Below are 19,611 nucleotides of genomic sequence, written 5' to 3' on the forward strand. Positions count from 1 at the left end.
AATCCCAATTTCCCAAACTGTGATAGAAGAAAATTATGTGTGTGTGTGTGTGTGTGTGTGTGTGTGTAACGCTCCTTAAATACAAACGGCAGGCTGGTCACAGAGGAAGAAAACAAGGTGATTTTGGTTTCTGGCATTTCAATTAGTTGTGTTGGTGATTTTTAGAGAACTGCTTTGACATTCTTTAGTAAAAAAACAACAACACATTAATATATTCCACAATTACTTTTTACAAAAGTGTGTTACATGTGCCGTAAACAAGGTCTTTCTTTTCACTCTAAACCATGAAATGAGCGAGCTTGGACGTAATCTCACAGCTATAGATCTGTGCAGTGCAAAAGGCTAAACTGGCATTTTGTATCCCCGTGCCGTAGGAAAAGGAACCAGGAGCTCCAATATGACCTGAAATCTAATAAGACGGAAAAACCTACGGATTTGAAAAGCCTCTCTGAAATGATGCGTGTTCTCCTGGGATTTATTTTACTCTGAGACAAAGATAAGAAGTGCCTCCTCTCCACCTCTGCTTCAAACGAGTGCTTTACTAGTTTAATGACATGGTAAATCTGCCTACCTATCACTTTAAATCCAAAGTGATTGTATTAGACTTGCCGTGGAGCTGATACAACCCAAAGCCCTTACTATTTAAAGTCGCACAAGCTTCAGCTAACGTGCTTTCGAGCTAAAAGTCTCGGGTGAATTTCAAGAAACCTTTGTTGAAGCGAAGCCGGCGGTAGCAGAGTCCCGTTGCGCTGCTTTTTGTTGTTCTGTTCTCATTGCACTGTTGATAGCATTAAGAAGCTCTTAAATACAGCATCCAGCCCGACACCTCCAGATCTACCCTTTTCTGTTTGGTCTGTTTAAAAGAGAGCGGTGACGTGTGGGAAAGGCCAGACCTTGTGTCGTTGCACAGTGATGAGCTCTTTGACTGCAGAGGGATTAGCAATGTAAGCTGTGGTATGTGTGACTTTGAGGGGGCAGTTTGTTTTGCTCTCTTTGTGCCGAGAAGCAAGCTCAGCTGAGTTAAAGTCAGATGTGGAATGAGAAAGGAAACAAAGAGGGAAAGCTTCATGTCACGATACATTTTCTCTTAACGGTGCCAATTCCCTCGAATTTTAATCCATTACATTTGAACACTGCGTTTTCCCACACTGGAGAAGATGTGTATTAAAAAGCTGTACTGTCGATTCTAATATACGTGTTGAGCATTTCTTTCTCCTTCACTATTTGTCCTGTCTTCAGAGTCATCTCTTCCTCCTCCTCATAAGCACTTAAAAAAACCTCCTTCTCCTGACAAGAGCCTCTCGTTGGAGGCCGCAGAACCATCCTGACTCACCTCTCGGCCATCGTTATTTAGTGGGATGCTTACAGAACAAGAAAGTGCACGACGCCACTGGGTGAAGTGGAAGGGAAGGTTGAGGAGAACAGAACCGGTTTCCACTGGCACATGCAATAGCAGACAGACGGCGAGGAGGCAGGTTAAAACATGCTAACGTTGTGTTTGTGAACCATCTGTCCTGATGCGGCGAGACTACGGCAGCGTAGTGGTTGAGGCGGTTTAATAACAGAGAGATCACAGCTCAGCTGTAACTGCATCCATCAGCAGCGAAGCCGCTCCTCAGCAAAAACACTCCACTGTTTTTCGGGCTCACTCATTTGTTAAACATTCATCATAAGAGAGACAGCTATTTAATACATTTAATTGGGGTACTGTAAAAGTAATGATTCACACCGAAAATGCCATTAAAAGAAAAGAACAGACAGTGGGAACCTCATTATTTTTGTTGCACCATTGAGCTAATGAACAGTTTTACTGGCAGGGGTCCTTGCCGGCTTGTTTATGAGGAGCAAAGCTCAAGAGAAGGTGCGACTGCCAGAAGCATTGATTAGTAGAGCTCGCGATCCTCTCGTATACTGATTTGTAGCTTCGAGATGAGGCCTGGAAATAAGGATTTTGTACTCTCAGCTCCACGTGCATCTGTAACGTAATGGGTTTTCCCCGGTAATGTTTTTTTTTTCTTTACAAAAAAGGTATTTCTATAAGGCCACGGGGCCCTTAGTAGGACTGTCAAGGGGATTGTGTGTTGTCCGTATTTCAATGAACAACGTAAACATCACTGGGAATACACGTATTCACTTCAGTACAGTAGAAGAGAATCAATCAAGCTTTATTTCTAAAGCGTATAGAAAAACCAACCCACGTCGATCAAAGTGCAACACAGACCAGAGCACGTAGCGAGAGTCGCAGATGAAAGAGACGCTGACGTAAACATCCAGAGCGATAGCATTCTCAGGGCTGTACGCTAAGCAGCACGAGGACTGGAAACATACCTGTACTGGCACGTACCAGCACCTCTAAAGCTCACGAACCAACACGTTATATCTAGTTTCTTTGAATTTGTTTAAAACCAGCTGCCGGTCGACCTCACAGTGACCACCAGCGTCCAGGAAATAGTCCCGCTAGCGGTATAAAACCGTCACTAGCGGTTGTTACCACTCACAACGGTTACTGCTAATACAGTTGAGAGGTTTCATTTCCGTGATGTTTGTTGTTACTACACAGCAGTATATTTGCAATACATTTCATATAATTAATGAGCTTTAGCGGTGCTAGGCTTTTTCTTTTCTACTCGTTTCTAGTTTCAGTGCTAAGCGGTGCTCATAACTCCCAACACTCGCGTGCAGATATCAGAATCTTCTCTTTTAACTCTCAGCAAGAAAGGAAATAAGATTATTTCCCAAAATGGCTGACTTTTCTTTTCACAACAAATCCCATTATTCTCTGTCATCGCACCAGTGGTTGAAACAAAGTTATCTCCGCTGTACCTTTAGTCAAAGTGCCACGGTTTTCAAATATTCTCCTCAGATGTTTGTGTGTTTCTCTGTATGTACATTTGGACGTCTGATCGTATTTTAAGATCAGGATGTCGGTGGAACTGTGTCGGCATACGCCGAGCCCTCTGGTAAAGAAAAGACAGTCCTTTGTATAAACAGAGTGAAGGTCAGATCTTGCAGAGCAGAATAGAATTTAATTAAGTTGGCGGGATTGACAGTTCTTGATAAAATGCACAGTAGTCAACTTAATTGCTTTTTGACAGCTCCGCAGCGTTTGCAGAAAAAATAAATTGGATTAATAGATGGATATCCCTTGTGCTCACCTGACTCTACCGTCGACAGACCACACAGCACATCAGGCAGCGGCATTAGATGCCAGTCAATGTCTGTCTACTGCGAGCGGGCAGTGACATGTCAAGCAAATTGTCAGAATCGGCTGAATACACAGTACACAGGCTTCAGTAGCTGGAATATCTACCAGGCACGCCCACAAAAGAACTAGTTAGGGCCCTTGAGCACTAATGTTAGCTAGATTCACAGGGGAATCCATGCTAATTAAATTGCAAATGCAAGTAATTAACACCAGATTCACCTCGAGGCTAAAATGAGTGGTGATCAACAGAGCCTTACTGTGTCGCATTTTTCAACTGAACAAGATGTCGGTACACGGGTCTGCAGATTTGAAATCACGGAAATGAAACCTCTCTTGACTGTTAAACTCTGTGTCAGAGGGGCATCTTGTGCCATTAGCACATCCTGAAATCAAGGATCCATTAGTCGCTTCATCACACGTACGAGTAACGAGTGTCGGCCTGAGAGAGAGAGAGAGAGAGAGAGAGACAGAGAGAGAGAGTTTGTACCTGGTATTCGTTGGGCCAGAAGGTGCTGACCGCCAGCTCCACCTGGTGCCACTGCTTGGCGTGAGACCCGGACGTGTTCCAAACCGGACTGCCGAGCGGACCCCCGTTGACTCGAACGTACGCCCGCAGGGCCCCCGGGCTGTGGCCGTCGCGACTGTACAGGAAGTAGCTGAACTGGACGCAGTGCGTGTCATTTTCACTCAGAGTCTGCAGCAGCAGCTGAGCACGATGACCCACGGCATGCTGGGAAGAGTTCACCAACATATAGGACCCTGGAAAGGAGCAGAAGAAATGCATCAGCTCATCTTAGTGTTCGCACTTAATGGGTCATCGCAACAGTTTAAAACTTCTGTCATCTGTGAATAGTTTGGTTCCTTCGACCATTTCCTGTATGAGGCTGAAGCTTCAGAGAAGAACTCATGTTCTGCACGCCCAATATTACGGGTTTTAAAAGTCAGGACGGTTGGTTTTGTAGGCAATCTGTCCAAATCTTAACTGGGAGGTATCTGCTATCCATCCCCTCTGCACCGACTGTCATATTGTTAGCGTGTAGCATTTATTGAATGCCTGGTGTAAGCCTGCGGAAGAAGTCAGTTTGACAACTTCTCTCGTTCTCTACAACTTATTTACTAAATTGATCACAAGTAAAGTAATAAGTGCTGCCGTTGCAAAAGCAGTGAGCGGTACAGCCAACACGCAGGTTGGGGAAAGAACAGCTGCCCCACAAAAGGGAAGCGGAGCCTTTTCAAACACAGGTTATCGTCACAGGTTCGTCTCGCGTCGCGCTAACATCTGATTCGCTTTATCCTGTCAAGAGGAGGAAATCCCGTGTTCTCATCTTTTCACAAGGCTGCAACGCGCCAGTCTGCTTCCCTAATGTATATATGCTGATAAACAGGTGTGGGTGTTGAAGTGCGAAGGCGTGTGACGAGCTTCCCTTGAGAACCGGAGCTTTCACAGATTTAGCTACAAAGCTGTGTGATACTAACCTCGGCTACCTGAACTTTAATAGACATGAAGAATGATGAAGAAATAAGGATTTATATTATGGGGCAGAAACAGACATCTTAAACAAGTTGAGGCAGTTAAGCATTTAAAAAAGTTACCAAGCAGCTTAATGCCTGCGGTGTTGAATCATCTTAAATTGGAAGTTGAAAGCAGCCAAACAGACATGAGCACTGTGTCTGCAATGCCCGTTTTCCCTCCGGCAGTAATAACGTTTTGGTCGGTGTTTTTTTATTCAAGGCTTACATTCAAAAGACATATTTGGGGTATATTACTATTAATTTACTGCGTTGTTTTCATTGTAAATGAAAGCCAATAAAGGAGACATAATATACTACAAGTGTGCACTGTAAGTTATGTAGTAAGACTGAAGGCTATCAATAATATATATATATATATATATATATATATATATATATATATATATATATATATATATATATATATATATGTAGATTATTAAATTAATCAAAACAAAAGAAACAAAAGAATTTTAATAAATCATTATGATCAATACAGTGAGAAAAAAGCAGGAAATGTATATAATATAAAATTGTAGTCAGAATATGTAAATGATAATAAAGTAATAAAGCATAAAGTATAAATGACAACAGTTGTTATTTTGTGAATATGTCCATAGCACAGGTTTTTTTCATTTGTTATAGATTTACAGAAACGTATATAAACCATTGAGGGATTTGTGTTAAGCCGACTTGTATAAACCAAGGCAAACGTGTCATAAAGGAGCACATCTGCAGTTAACCACTGTAAGAAGGGGGAATCTACAAGGAGTTAAAATGAACGTTTTCTCCCCCAACTCATTGTGTAACGCGTTCGCGGTTGAAAACCGGGAAAAAAAAAGAAGTTCCTCGTTAAATCTGTGCCCGCTAGGGCACTAAATGTGAATACTGGAGGGAGACACACAGAACACAATGGAAGAAAAAGCCAAGAGACTGTGCAAGAGAAAGTTTTTTCCCTCTGCAAGGTGACGCCGAGGTAGGGAACGAGATTCACAACCCTCCCCCCCGAAAGCCTCCTCTAATCAGGATAACATAACCCCATTGCCCTTTGCCTAGCATCTGTCCCGCCTTGAGTCTGTGCCCGCTAACGTGATTAGCACAACAATGTTGGGAGACCTTCCTGTGTACTCACATAATCAAGCCTGTTGTCTTTCTATGCCAAGGTCTTTCTGCGCTCAGTCTGAAATGAGCCCCAGACAGCCTCTGCCTCGGCGCCAGGTGTCCTGAAGACATTTTATTCTCCACGCCGATGGAATAGCATGCGAACGCCGGATTGTCAGACAGATCATTCTGAGCATCCCACGCAGTGTGCGCCTCTCGACTGTGAAGCATCCTCGACACAGACTATACTCCTTAATGTTGTCACACCTTCCCAACAACTCGCCATGCGGGCACAAGTGCAGCAGTACGAGTAATGAGCAGAGAACTTGTATTTGCTCTTCCGGCGCAAGAAAAAGAACTCGCTCGTGTCCCCTTTTTCTCCATTGGCTGTGTGCAAAACAAAAAAAACAGGACAAGTGATGGAGTCATCAGCTTCTTTACTAAAGACACACTAATTACCTCCTTCAGTGCAAATAAGACAGAGCACCTAAATTCACAGGCTGATGTTTAACATAATGAGAATGAGATCCACAACCCTTAACCCGTATAAAGGAAGTTACACTGAGGGAAAGAAGTAGGGACGGTCATTAGCTGGAGGCAGGAGGAGCGGCCTTTATACTGCAAAGCCCTATTGCTCTGCAGCCCACTGTCAACAGCCCCTGATTTGTGCCTCGTCCCGGGCTGAGGATCTCTGCACTCTCATTTCGCATTGCTTAATTAGATCTTTCAGAATCGGTCTCCTCTCCTGCACCCTCCAGGCTCCCGAGAGACTTATAAAATAATAGCTGGGCTGCAGTGCTTCAGCCGTACTGTCCTCGACGCTGCTTCTTTTTTTTTTTCTGGACACGTGCCCCTTGTTTTATAGAAAAGACATCATTAACACCTTTCTATTGACTTTGCACGTTACCATCATGTCACGTGGGGACACGTGAAGCAGTCCTTCTGCCGCCCTCTGACCTCATTTGAGATTCAAATTGAAGATAGGTGAAGTCTTATAATTAATAGGGTGCTGTAAGTGAGAGCATATGATGTATGAAAATGTCTATGAATTAAACATGGTGGCAAAAATAAATTGAGGTCCTGGACACATTCTGTGCAGTAATCCTGATCTATCGTGAGATAGTCCATTGCACCTCATTCAACATTGTGCATCATTTTGGTTTGTGTGATTTGGCAAAGTTTTACAAAATGTTTGTACCAAAGGAATGAAGGAGTACAAAGCATTTTATTTATTTATTATAATTGCATAATTTAATGGAAAATATGTATTTGGAATCTCGGTTTCAACACATTTAAAAAAATTTAAAAAATGTTTTGCTATTTCAATGATACAAAACAGGTAAAAGCAAAAAATCCTCACATTTGAGAGACTGGACCCTCTTCAATGAAGGACTAGTGGATATTATCTGAAAGTCAGTTATTGTGTTCCTGTCTCAAGGTTGAGATAAATTGACTATCTTTAAAAAAGCTGGAGTGATTAAGGACACGTTACCTTCAAGTCAGGCTGACTAAGTCATGACGCTCTACTACTTACAAATCCTTGGCTTTCTAAAAAAAGTACTCCTCAACTGAAAGTCATTCTCATTAATTCCATGCTTGTGCACTTTCACTGTAACTTTCAGTTTGTCATCAACACTCGCACCATAAGTTTGTGTTGTTGGCGAGTCCAGTGGAAGGAAGGTATTTGGGGGTAAAAAATATTTCCTGTAATATTGAGAACTAAAACACCCAAACGGCTCTCATCAATGTCACTACAACTTTCTTGATGCTAGTTCTGGACACTTCTGCTTGGTTTAATCTCTACCTTTGATGTGGTTGAACACTATTTATGTTGCCAGTACAGAAAAACAGCGAGCAGAAGCTTTACAGTTTTCCAAGATGTTTTTCCACATCTGCCTCCCTCACTTGCGGTGTTACCCCAGAGTCATTGTTAGGGCCACTGCTATTTTCTGTTCATATGTGTATACAGATTTTCCTAGAATGTTCATGTGCCATTTATTATTCATTAGAAAACAACCTGCTCATACTTTTCCTCTAATTCCCTCGTTTTGAAATCACTCAAGTAGTATATTCCTGGATACTCCATCTTAAAAGGGCAAAGCAAAATTACATTTCTTGGTTTTAATACCTACATAATCTAGATTGTCTTCTTTTTTTAATCTTCTTTTTCGATCGATTATTATTTGTAATAATTATTTGTAATTTTCTCACAGATCTGCATGAAGTCATCCATGCTCTCATCTCTTTTATCTTATCTCCTTAGATAAAGGACAAGAAAACAACCTCCCCACCACTCTTGCCTCCTGCTGTAAGTTTGAGAATTGATTTTAAGATGTGACTGATAACTTTTAACACTCTACATGGTCAGACTCCCAGCTACATTATAGATATGTCAATCCCACGAGTCGCAGGGCGGCCTACAGATACAGGTCTTCTGCTTGTTCCAACAAATTGTCTGATGACCAAGTGTGGCCTTTTCAATCAGGTGCCCTGAGGTTTCAAACTAGATACATGAGCGTGTCAGGCTATAAACAAAAGAATCTCAACTGTATCTGATTGTTCACCTGGATTTATTAGGCTCCCCGTCTCTGTGGAACAAGCTTGTATTCTTGTTTTATTTGTCACATTTGTAATCGTATCATATTTTTTTATTGTTTTGCTCGGCTTCCTCTTCTGTTTTTCATAGAAATAACTTTCAATTTTTTTTCTTCCATTTTCATCAAAAAGGTAAATGCCGGAAAATAAATGGAAACTAAATCAGATCAAACTTTAGTGTTTAGAACCACCGTGAAAATTCCCCCTACACACAAGACATCACCTTTCATAAATAATCCTCCAAAGCATCGGGAAATCTGATAACGTTCCATCCATCTATTGATGCCCCTCCCAAGGGCAAAAGAACATTCATAACAAGATTAGGACTGATCCAGCACATCATAATTCATAAGGAGCACGGCTGGACTACAACCTGGTCACAGGCTGCAGGTGACACGATCTGTGGCAAGCCTCAACAGATCAAAAAGGTCAAAGCGGGGTCATAAACACAGGGTGGAGTTTGAGTTGTGCCGCATTGATGGATAAGGTGAGAAGGTCAGAAACTGGCAAAGTGCAAATAAGACGCAGAGCTGTGGACGTGGGAGTTGTGAAACATGAAAGCAGGAGGCTAGCGCATATTTTTTCTATTTATTTTCCTCCGATGTATGGAGCCTTTCTCTGTATGAACTATTCATTAAAACTTTGTTCCCCTGACATGCAAGGCCAGAGTCCAAGAAATCTCTGCGACACCAAAAACAAAGAGCAGAGGTCTGAATATAATAGGCTCAATGGCTGTGTTTGGGTTTAAGAGGCGTCCTTGATGCTGCTTTCCGTATCATTACTGGCCAGCTCTCAGCACATTGGCCTTGATGCTCGTCTTTTCACCAGGCGCCTTCATTCTGCCCTGGACTCTGTTCTAAGAAGGTCATGTGGGATTGCAGACGCAATCTCTGAGGTTCTGATGTCCCAAAACTGTCTTTATATTTGCTGCTGTCCGCAATAACCTTCAGTAACAAATAAATAAATAGAGTAGAGCTCTGGCCAATGCCCTGAAAGGCACATTAGTGTTGTCGTTTCCCTGATGTTTGGTCACCCTCTGGGAAAAACTGGCTGACAAATAAAAAAAATTTGCCTCGTCGCGTAGTGAGATTGTTCACCGAGCGATAAGAGCTCTCAGTGAAAGACGCTGCAATCAAAGACATAAACACTTTGTCGCTAACATCAGACGTTAATGTGTTTACTGCCCATCACTGTACAGAGTAAATGGCTAAGCTAATTATTCTTTGGTGTGTGTTTTTGTCTGATCTCGTTGGATAATTTAAGGCAAGCCTGTAGGTATATAAAAAAAACATAAACAGAGGATAAAAAGAAACCCGTTGAGAGGAGAGACAAGTTCCCCCTCCTAATGGAAGCACTCACACAGGGACAGTGCAATAACAAGACATCACACAGGCTTAATCGACTTATCACAATGACACACAATGACAGCGTTCCTACTGGGAATCCAGGGGCTGACCTTATACTCGAGAAGAAATCAGCACAACAGTTTCCTCAAAACATTAGCAGCCATTTTCTTAGCTGTAGCTAGCTGGTTCAACAAAGCCAGCGTTAGCTCCAGGAGGCACTGTTGCTGATGTGTTTTGGATTTTGGAAAGATTTGAAAGACACCAAACTACAAACTGATAAAAATGACTCTTATAACAATGCCTGACATTTCACCTCAACATGACAGGAAATCCAAAACTCAACAGACCTGCCATGACGTTGCTAAGCTATGACTCGACAATCTCTGTGAGCGGTTGGGCTTCAGCAACTGTTCAATTATACAATTGCAATAAATAATGTTAAAGTTATGGCTATGCCATTGTGAGTATATATATATAATTTGTTTGTGTATCGATAGATAGATTTTCTATTCGTTTATATATATTTTTTTATATTTCATTATTTTATTTTGTGCGTTTAGTTTATTCCATTTGATGTTTGTTAGTGTGGGACACTACTATGACAAAAAAAATCCCCCTGGGGATTAATAAAGTACATATCTATCTATCTATATCGATGTATGTGATGTTGTGAAACCTCACGTTAATCAACATTAATTAACAGATTCCTTGTCTGCTCAGACACACAAACACACACACAACAACGTTAAACCAGTGAGAACAGCGGTGTTCTCCATTGCAGATGGATCAATAGAGCCCCCCGACCAGCTTTGCATAAGGCCATGAAGGACTGACAGGTTTTTCATTCCCAAGGCTGACATGCCACCTGAAGAGCGTAACCTAATCTCATTTTCACCCTCTCTCATACTATCCTTCACAGCTCCACCTCCGTCATCCTCGTTCTCGCCCATTCAAATCATTTTTCATTATCATCGCCGTCATCCATCAAGCAGCGCCTCCATCCTGCAACTTTAAAATATTCAAAGTGTACAATAGGTATCGACATGTTCTGTTCTTTGCCACTATCCGCCCCTCTGGCTCTGGTATTTCTTATTGATTGGAGATCAATTTCAAATGACAGCTCTTCAGTCATTTATTTCGAAAAAACAAAACAAAAAAAAACATGAATAACGGAACAGTCGTCACTTCATCAAATTATTGTTTTTCATCTCTGTCTTGACTAGACTTTACGTTAAAACATTGTTGGAACATCTATGTCCTCATTTCATAACTTCACTATTCTCCTTAATTCCAATTTTAAATTGAAAAACAGTCCCACAAGTGAGAGAAAGGAAAATATTGAATTAGACTGTAAGGCGCCACGGGGCGCTCTTAACCTTTTACCAGTACATTTGCTTTTGTCTACCATCCGAACAACCCATCCTCACTTTCTGCTTTTAACTTCGTCTTATCATTCCAGCCCAGAGCTGTGACTGTTTTCTCTGCATCTTTATCGCCTCAAGTCGAGAGAGCCAGAAGACCATTACTAACACCTCTGGGGACAACCTGGTGCGCACTGGATAGAAATGGAGAGTGAGATAGAGTAGGGGGGCCGGCTGAGTACTGATGTTCGAGCACAAAATAAATGAAATACAAGAGTGTTGCAATTGTCGAAGTAGCCTGTGCCTTCCAGCACTTGAGAGAGATGAGGCCATGTCAGCAAGTGCTGTTGTCTTTTTTTTTTTTTTTCCAAAAGAGAGAGAGGGAGGTGGGAAAGAGGAAAGGTGCAATTTCTCAACAGTCTGCTTTCATTGACCTTTTGAATTGTCCTCCAGGCAGTTCAGGATCAACTGGCAGATTTGCCCAGGAGAGAGGCGGATGAGTGGACACATGACAAAAGATAGGAAGGAAAGGAGGAAGTAGTATGTAGACTTTTAGTATCCCTCAGTTGGTCAGCACCCAATATAACTCATGGAAAACACATTATTTGGGCTTAATTAATTCTGTCAAAAAAAAGAAAAACCCTCACCATGCACCATACACAGTAACAGACTCTCAGTGGTTGTAGTATGTATTACTGTAGTACTCTATATTCAGCAGTAAATTGGGAGCCATTATCATTTTGCATCAGACTGTGTTGCACAGACTCATTGTTAGCAGAAGCAGCGTGCGCGGCATGGCACTGATTCCTTTTGTTCCATTGTGGAAATTTCTGGGGCGACTATACATCGAGCATAAAATTCACACTCACAATGTGGACACTCAAAGAAAATGGCGTATAGTTAGTACAGTGCACTTTAGAATACATTTACAGTGGTGAGCTTCTAACCACCGCACACTAATGAGCTCTGAAAGGATGGACTTTGTTACGAGTAACTACAACGTCAATCGTACGATGGTGGCCTCGGGTTTGAGACACAAAAGTGTGTCTACTAGCGGACACTTGAGCACTTCGAGCACTGACTTTCAGTGCTGAGGGCGCCACGCTGACAAAACCAGCAGAGCTCAGTGCACTGAAAGTACCCGATGGCGCACTGCAAACGGTCAAGAAAAAGCAGGGTAAAAACGATGGACACTACTCGCCCTCAACGGGCGCCATCTTGAATACGTAGCGGAAGAGGAGGAGCTATTTCCTCCAGCTTTTCATTTATTTATTTATTTATATGCTGCTGTGATTGTGGAGGTGTCCCCATTTTCCACAAGGGGTGAACAGGGGACAAAAGGACGGCAAGAAGTGCGTTCATTTTGTCAGTTTTAGTTTCGCGGGTATCGCGAGCAGATTTGCGTATGTCACTCTCGCCAAGTGGTTAACATAAGTATTTAATTTAATACAGCGCTTATCAGCGACGGAGTGCACTACAGATGTTAGTGCACTGTATTGCGGTGTACTTTGTAAAGTGTTGGGTAATTGACACAGTCACTGACTGAACTACAATGTCCTCAGTTTGATGCATTTTTGGAAACTCAATTGTGTGCTTTCTTTCCGAGTCATTGTCTTGCTGGAGCACAAAGTATTTCTAATATTTTAAAAGTCGTCAAATCCGGAGTCAATCATAATTTGGTGTGGAAACTTTTCCAAGAGCACTTGAAGGAAACTGACCTTCAAAAATAGCACACCGAGTGAGTTGACTGATTGGTTCTTCCTCAATGCTTGAAAGTGTGCTAATCAGTAAAATCACCCTGTGTAGTCCTGCATACTCTCAGCTCTGCATGGTGGCTGCACAGCTGACCAACCGGCTGCAGACTAAACCATATGCAAGTCCTAATAAGGACAAAGCATTTTGGAAATAGTAGAACTACTTATTTCTAAGTGTCAAGACAAATCAACACAGGAATCACTCAGGATTAGCAACAAAAAAAAAAATTCCTGCGCCGAACCACAGCCATTCAGAGAGGTAATGTCGGCTGCAGACTGGAAAGCGCCAGGAGAAAATCCTTTACATATTTGCCCAGATTTTTACCGTATGACTGAAATTAGTGACTCATTAAAAAAGATTAGTTCAGCTTTCCAGAGATGCAAATGAATAGAATAATTGCAAAGTTGTTGTTTAATGCATTTTGAATTGTTAGAATTCATAAAACCCTCTCAAAACGGAGCTGTTGAGAAAGTGTTGAACTTCAACTTTGCAGATCGGTCAAAGAAGTGATTCGTAGGGCGGAGGCACTCTGACTGGCAGAAACAATGGGCCATAAACACCTGTAATATTTGCTCAAATCAAGCACCTCAAAAGAAAAATGTAATTACCACCTTGTGTTTGTCTGCCTCCACTCACGTCTTTTTTTTCCCATGTCTTTGCAGAATGTCATCAATTAATCTTTTTATCCTCTTAGATGCGTGTGTGAAATTGTCATGATAAGCATATTAATTATTGAGTAATGGACAAAATTGTGTTTCGTGACATTTGAACACATTCCAATGCGTTCAACCATGAATGCAAGTGGACGTTTGCGCCAAATTTGAAGACCTTCGCTCGACGCGTTCCCGAGATGACCTTGACTTTTCACCTCTGACTTCCAAAATCGAATAGTTTCATCCTCGAGTCAGATATTTTCCCATAGTTTGATGCAAAACGATGAACGCAGAGCTGATGCCCGGCGCGACAGAAGGTAGCTAGCCCCCGTGAAGCTTTGTGGGCTCTACGTCAGCGCGAGTGCACACACGCGACAACCAGGATAAGGTCACCCCTGGCGGCTCTGAAGGTTGGTCAGCGATGTAATCAACCATGTGGTCAGGCTGTAACCTCTACTGCAAACTGGATAACCAAGAGGCCAGATTAATGTGGTCCCCATTCGGTCTGTAGGAAAAAAAAAGGAAAGAAGTTGCTCACCAATGAGCCATGCATCACCATTAGCAGTCTGGTCAAAGTGCAGGCCCATACTGCTGTTCTGCAGAATGAACATGTTATAGAGCCCTGCAGGTCAGCAATAAAATGTGTTTAGCCGATTGAGACTGGCATCATAAATTAACTGTACGATAATCAAAAGGGAAGTGTGTGTATAATTGAGACAGACTATGTAGAGGCCTTTTATTAATAATCATGTTTATTGCTCCAGTGGTATTTTGCAGGACAGCAATCACCTGCAAATACCTTTTGTTTTGCTTTGCTGTTATAAGAATTTAATTAATTGGGATTTGCATTTGGGAGCATGCGGCTGACGGGCTGCTGTGATGACCCACACTGGATAGCTGCCTCCTCCTAGAACATACTGGACGCCAGGGAAGCGGAAGAAAAAACACACATTAAACATGTGGAGAAAGAGGTTGGGACCGGGTTGCAGTCCTGCTCCCCACCCCCCATCCTTCCCCCCACGGGTGTTGCGGAAATCCATAAACCTCGCCCCTTAGCACTCAACAGCACTTTATCAGCCAGTCGTCACCCTCAGAGAACACATCACACAGCTCCTGAAAGACACGCTCCATCCCCAACAGCACAATTAGCCCCGAAGCTTCCAGAACAGCAAATATAATATCAATAAGTGCTGGATTCACTGTGGCTCGTAGGTCTTTTTATATCCCCCCATCCATCACAATCAATAGATCTTATTTTCTGCATTAGGGGAGTGAAATGCCATTTAAAGTTTGGAATCGCCTGCCACAAAAGCTTGATTGAGTGCCGCCAGATGGCAGACAGGACTTTCTTCATTTGGTGCAGTATTCAGTTTTATCTCTACTATGATACAATTGCAATTATTCAGGTTAAAAAAAAGATGAAAAAACACCGATATAACAGGTGATTCCAACTTTTAAACAGCTACGTTTTTTTGTAGCAGTGAGAGCTCAGACATAATCCATGCACGGTTCGTACTTAATGGATTCTTTAACTACTTGGTTTTGCATAAAATCTCGTGTTTGTGGACACATTCATGAATTAATATTTACATAATATCTAATTATATGCATGTTAGATTAAGCACCGAGCATATGTTCAAACTCAGGTGCGACTCTCCGGGGTTACGGCTCCAGACAATACACATATGGCTCCTCGTCGCTGCCCTACATTTACCGCCTACGGGGTATTCACACATTCCTCGGTAAAGCCTGCCCATTTAGCTTCACTGCGGCATCCAGGCCTTGAGGGCTTCATCCCAGTTAGCGGTTCCCCCTGTATAGAGATGAGAAAACATACAGTCTCCCCCCCGCTCACAGTGCAGCGATATGCAAAGCAGAATATATCCCCTCAACTGTTGAATGAGTATAGTTTTAGTCGAGAGATTATCTGACCTTCTCTGCTGGGATGCTTAAAACATGATCGTGGCCTCAGCTTTGACCTACTCTTTGTCCTGCCTCTCAGCGCCCCAGGAGGATGAAGATAAAATAGAACAAATTAATGGGGCTCCATTTATTCATTTCCTGTATGCCCCCCTTCGAACAGAAAACGCTAAATTTATCATCGCCGCGATGGAAGGCGACCTGTTCAAAGTGTTTTACGGTCCCTTCCTGATGCAGTCTGGGGGTCATTTCTCGTCCCCGAGGCCCCAAAAAACAGGGTCGAGAAAATGAATGAGCGAATAAATAAATAACTGAATATTACATTTCTCCAGGATGACACTGCAAATTACAGCAGCTAATGAGACCTGAGATGGAAGTCTTCCTCGCCGTCTGCGACACTCAGAGAAGGAGAAGACAATCCAGCGACGGGCTTTTCTGATTAGATTTTCATTAGCCCCTCTTGTTATCAATGACTGATCCCATTAACAAGTCAGCATGGCGACGTGCCCCTGTGGTAAACTGAGAGGCCCCCGGGGGACAGTGGGCGCCGCCGCATCGCAACGCCCGCCACGGCGTGGTCATCCGTCTTGACACGAAGCTAATGAGATAGTCACGAGAGGAAATGAATGGCAGTTTGCTGGCAGTCTTGAAAGTCCTTTCCAAAAAAAACCAACTTCCTGGCCAAACATTATCGTCACACGACATGCACTTGAAAGATATTTGTCGTTTCTAAAACTTAAGTCAAAGTCAACATTGTAGTGATTTAATTGTGAGGCTCTCGGCACGCCATCTCCCAGGATAGCAGACTCAATAGCGATAAATCTGCATAACAAGCCATTCAGGCAAAACAACCCTATACACAATCTGCTCGTTTTCTCTCCACACGGACACACACAAACACACACACGCGCGCGCTTATACACCTAATCTAGCGATTCGTGTCACAGTGGTGTCAACAGATGCCTTCAGCATGCTTTTTAGTAATTACTCTGCTTGTTTAAAAGAGCCTTCACCGGTTCCATCAGCGAAGTTGTCCACCCACACTGTCCCTTCAAAAACATTTAAGTCCCAATAAAGTCTGCCAGCTTTTTTCCCCCTGATGGATGGAAAACACAGCAAGGGCGCTCCAGCGACGACAAAGCGTCTCTCCGGCTCTGCAGATTCGTATTGTAGGAGCAAAGACGCCGCGTCCGCAAACACACTTGCGTGGCATTTATTTAGTCGCACTCGCCGCATGAAGCGCTGCGAACGATATCACGGGCGTAGGAATGTAGAGATATTGCGTCCACTGCGTCACAGGAGGGCTTCAGACGCTGATAGATGGACAGGTGCCAAGCCCGGCCCAAGACGAGGCCACAGTCGAGTGCGGGACGGATAAATCTGGATCCGACACTGATAGGCCGCGGAGTCATCATAATGACAGGCAGGGCTGGAGCCGAAGGCAGGAGGCTGCAGTTACGCCCATCCCAGAGGTGTAATGTGCCGGTGATTAACTGTCAATCCATCCCCCCCCCTCCCCCTCCGCTTTGTGGGCAGACGTTCTCTCTCAGTAAGAACCACTCGTCATTGTGACAGCGACTGTAGCCCTGACCTTGGCCTCCATCAAGAAGGCTGCAGACATTTTCCAGGACACTTCCAGGGATATAAACAATAATACAGACCCATTATCAGTGTTTTGTTTCTGTTTTCATCTGTGAGACACACACACACACATATATATATATTCATTTATTTATTTATTGGATTTTTTTCTAGCATTGGTTGTCGATGTGTCTGGCTTCCTGTGTAGCGAGCTGCCATGTTGCACGTAATCTTTCTCGAGGTAGGGGACATTCGACAAGTGGCCCGTGCGAATGTAAAATAAAATGGTGGTTCCAACTATGGGATGCGAGGGACCCCCGAGGGCATAAGTGCACAACACTCATTAATATACATGTGTGATAGTGGGTTCAATATGGAGAATGATGAGTTATGTCTGATTTATGTCCGTGTTTTTCTGTCCTAGTTTGATTGTTCGTATCGTTGGTTGTTAAGCTGTTATGTATTATTTTGTATTCATTGATTTATTTGTTTTTGTTGTCTAGTTTGAGGTAATGTGTAACGTGTACAAACGTGAAATAATGATTGAAAGAAAGGACTTTTTAGGCATTTTTTGAAAGTTGACGCGTCACCGTATGAAAACAGGTGTAAATCCTTTGCTGTGAATTTGGAGTAAATTAGGTTTGAATTAAACGTTTAAAGAAACGTTTCTTCTGAGCAACCACGTCAAACCGCTCTGCTCCAGCAGAACAGTTGTTTTGTCATCTTGCTGGTTTAGTGCACGCTGGCTCGCTGTCACACTCGCGGCTCTCTGGGACTGAATACAACAGAACACTTGTGCTTTTTCCCTCCGCTTTTTAAAAAAAATTTTTTTACAGTGACAAGTCAAAATATCTGCTGTGAAGAAAAAGGTATATAGCTCAAGGATTCCTTCTCACATACCTGCAATCACATACACCCCCTGCAGTCAACTGGTAACCTAAATGCTTTTAGCTGACACTTCTTTCCAGAAACAATGTCAAACCTCACTGTCACACATTTGCATTGAATCTATTTTCTGCTGAACAAGCACTGACTATATACAATGTCAATAGTAATGCTATTTTTTTTTCATCGCCGCGAGCTCTGTTGAAAATGCATTTTATTGAGAGCCAACAGTGAAGAGAGACTGGAAACATCGAGAGGAAGAGCGGGAAGTGACGTGCAACCAAGGGCGCTGGTCAAAATCAGATTATGGGCATTTGTGTCTGACTTGATCTCGACTCGCTCCGAGGTCACGCAACACGTGGTCAACGATAATCTCACGAGAGCGAGGTGGCGGCTCACCGATTTTAGAGCCAGGCACCGCAGCAGCTCTCCACCGACCGTGTGGCCCAGTGCATGATGGGAAACGCCTCGCTGTCACCACATCAGAGGCTCTTAGATAGTCAACGATCGAGTGTAGTTAATTACAACTATTAGTCTCAGGTTTCATCTAAAAACATATGGTGTGGTTGATAATAATAAAGCTTTTTTATACACAATACAACTAGTAGCAATGTATTTCACAGGCAGATGATGCTACACACACAACTACAGAAATATGTATTTATAAACACATATGAACAAATCTAAACGTGATCTGTAAACTACAAGTAGACGACAGAACTAACAGGAAGTCATTTTTTCTGTGACTTCCTGTGTATACTTTGAAGGCAGCCGAACACGGTCCGACTTAACCACACTTTTTCGTCATGGCCGCCTGCTCTTGTCTGGATTGCAGGCGAGCTGCAGCGCTTTCGGATGAGCCCCATTGCTTCCGTTGAAGTGCCCCGATGTGCCATGTGGCACTGAGCCAGTCTGTACAATAGCAGTGTCTTTTTAACTCACTCAACTAAGTGGAAGGAAGCCGTTAACAGCAATTAATTTAACGTGTGCGTTTTTCCTTCACGGCCCTGTCAAAATGTCTGCTTTGAATAAGGCCTATTAAGTTATGCTTTAATCACCAGTCAGGACGGGTCACAAGCGTTTTTCCACCCAACACCCGAGCTCTGTGCAGAAAATGTTGATGTTTGAAAGCGTTGACCACTACAGCGCCGCTGTGCAGATACAGGAAGGAATTCAACAATTGTACCGTAGTACTCTGCTCAGTGACGATGGTTGCCACTTGATAAGAAAAGTCTGTTCGGGGGAGAAAAAAAAACTACCGGTATGAAAACTATAGATACTGTGAGCACTCATTTCCCCACTATCTTTAACACAATACATTTGTTCTCATGAATCAAAAACAGCATTGAGCCTTAGTGATGAGATATCTATCTATCTATAGAGAGAGAGAGAAAGAGAGAGAGTCTGAGAGATAGAGAGAGAGAGAGAGAAAGAGAGAGAGAGAAAGAGAGAGAGAAAGAGAGAGAGTCGGAGAGAGAAAGAGAGAGAGAAAGAGAGAAAGAAAGAGAGAGAGAAAGAGAGAGAGTCTGAGAGAGAGTCTGAGAGAGAGACAGAGAGAGAGACAGAGGGAGAGACAGAGGGAGAGACAGACAGACAGACAGACACAGACACAGACACAGACAGACAGACAGACAGAGATAGAGAGATAGATAGATAGATAGATAGATAGATAGATAGATAGATAGATAGATAGATAG

General features: G+C 42.9%; 1 protein-coding gene across 4 annotated transcripts in view; it reads right to left on the bottom strand.

The window, feature by feature from the left end:
* Positions 1-19,611, bottom strand: part of ptprub (protein tyrosine phosphatase receptor type Ub) — a 147,377-nt gene that overhangs the window by 64,405 nt on the left and 63,361 nt on the right. For all 4 annotated transcript variants that reach the window (XM_068569314.1, XM_068569312.1, XM_068569311.1 and 1 more), the window contains exon 3: positions 3,693-3,964. In XM_068569314.1, the coding sequence (XP_068425415.1) occupies positions 3,693-3,964 (272 nt within the window). The remainder of the gene's footprint in view (positions 1-3,692; positions 3,965-19,611) is intronic.

Source organism: Clinocottus analis, unplaced genomic scaffold (assembly GCF_023055335.1).
Source record: "Clinocottus analis isolate CAN_PGR_092001 unplaced genomic scaffold, fCliAna1.0.p SCAF_9, whole genome shotgun sequence".
NCBI classification, from domain to species: domain Eukaryota; kingdom Metazoa; phylum Chordata; class Actinopteri; order Perciformes; family Cottidae; genus Clinocottus; species Clinocottus analis.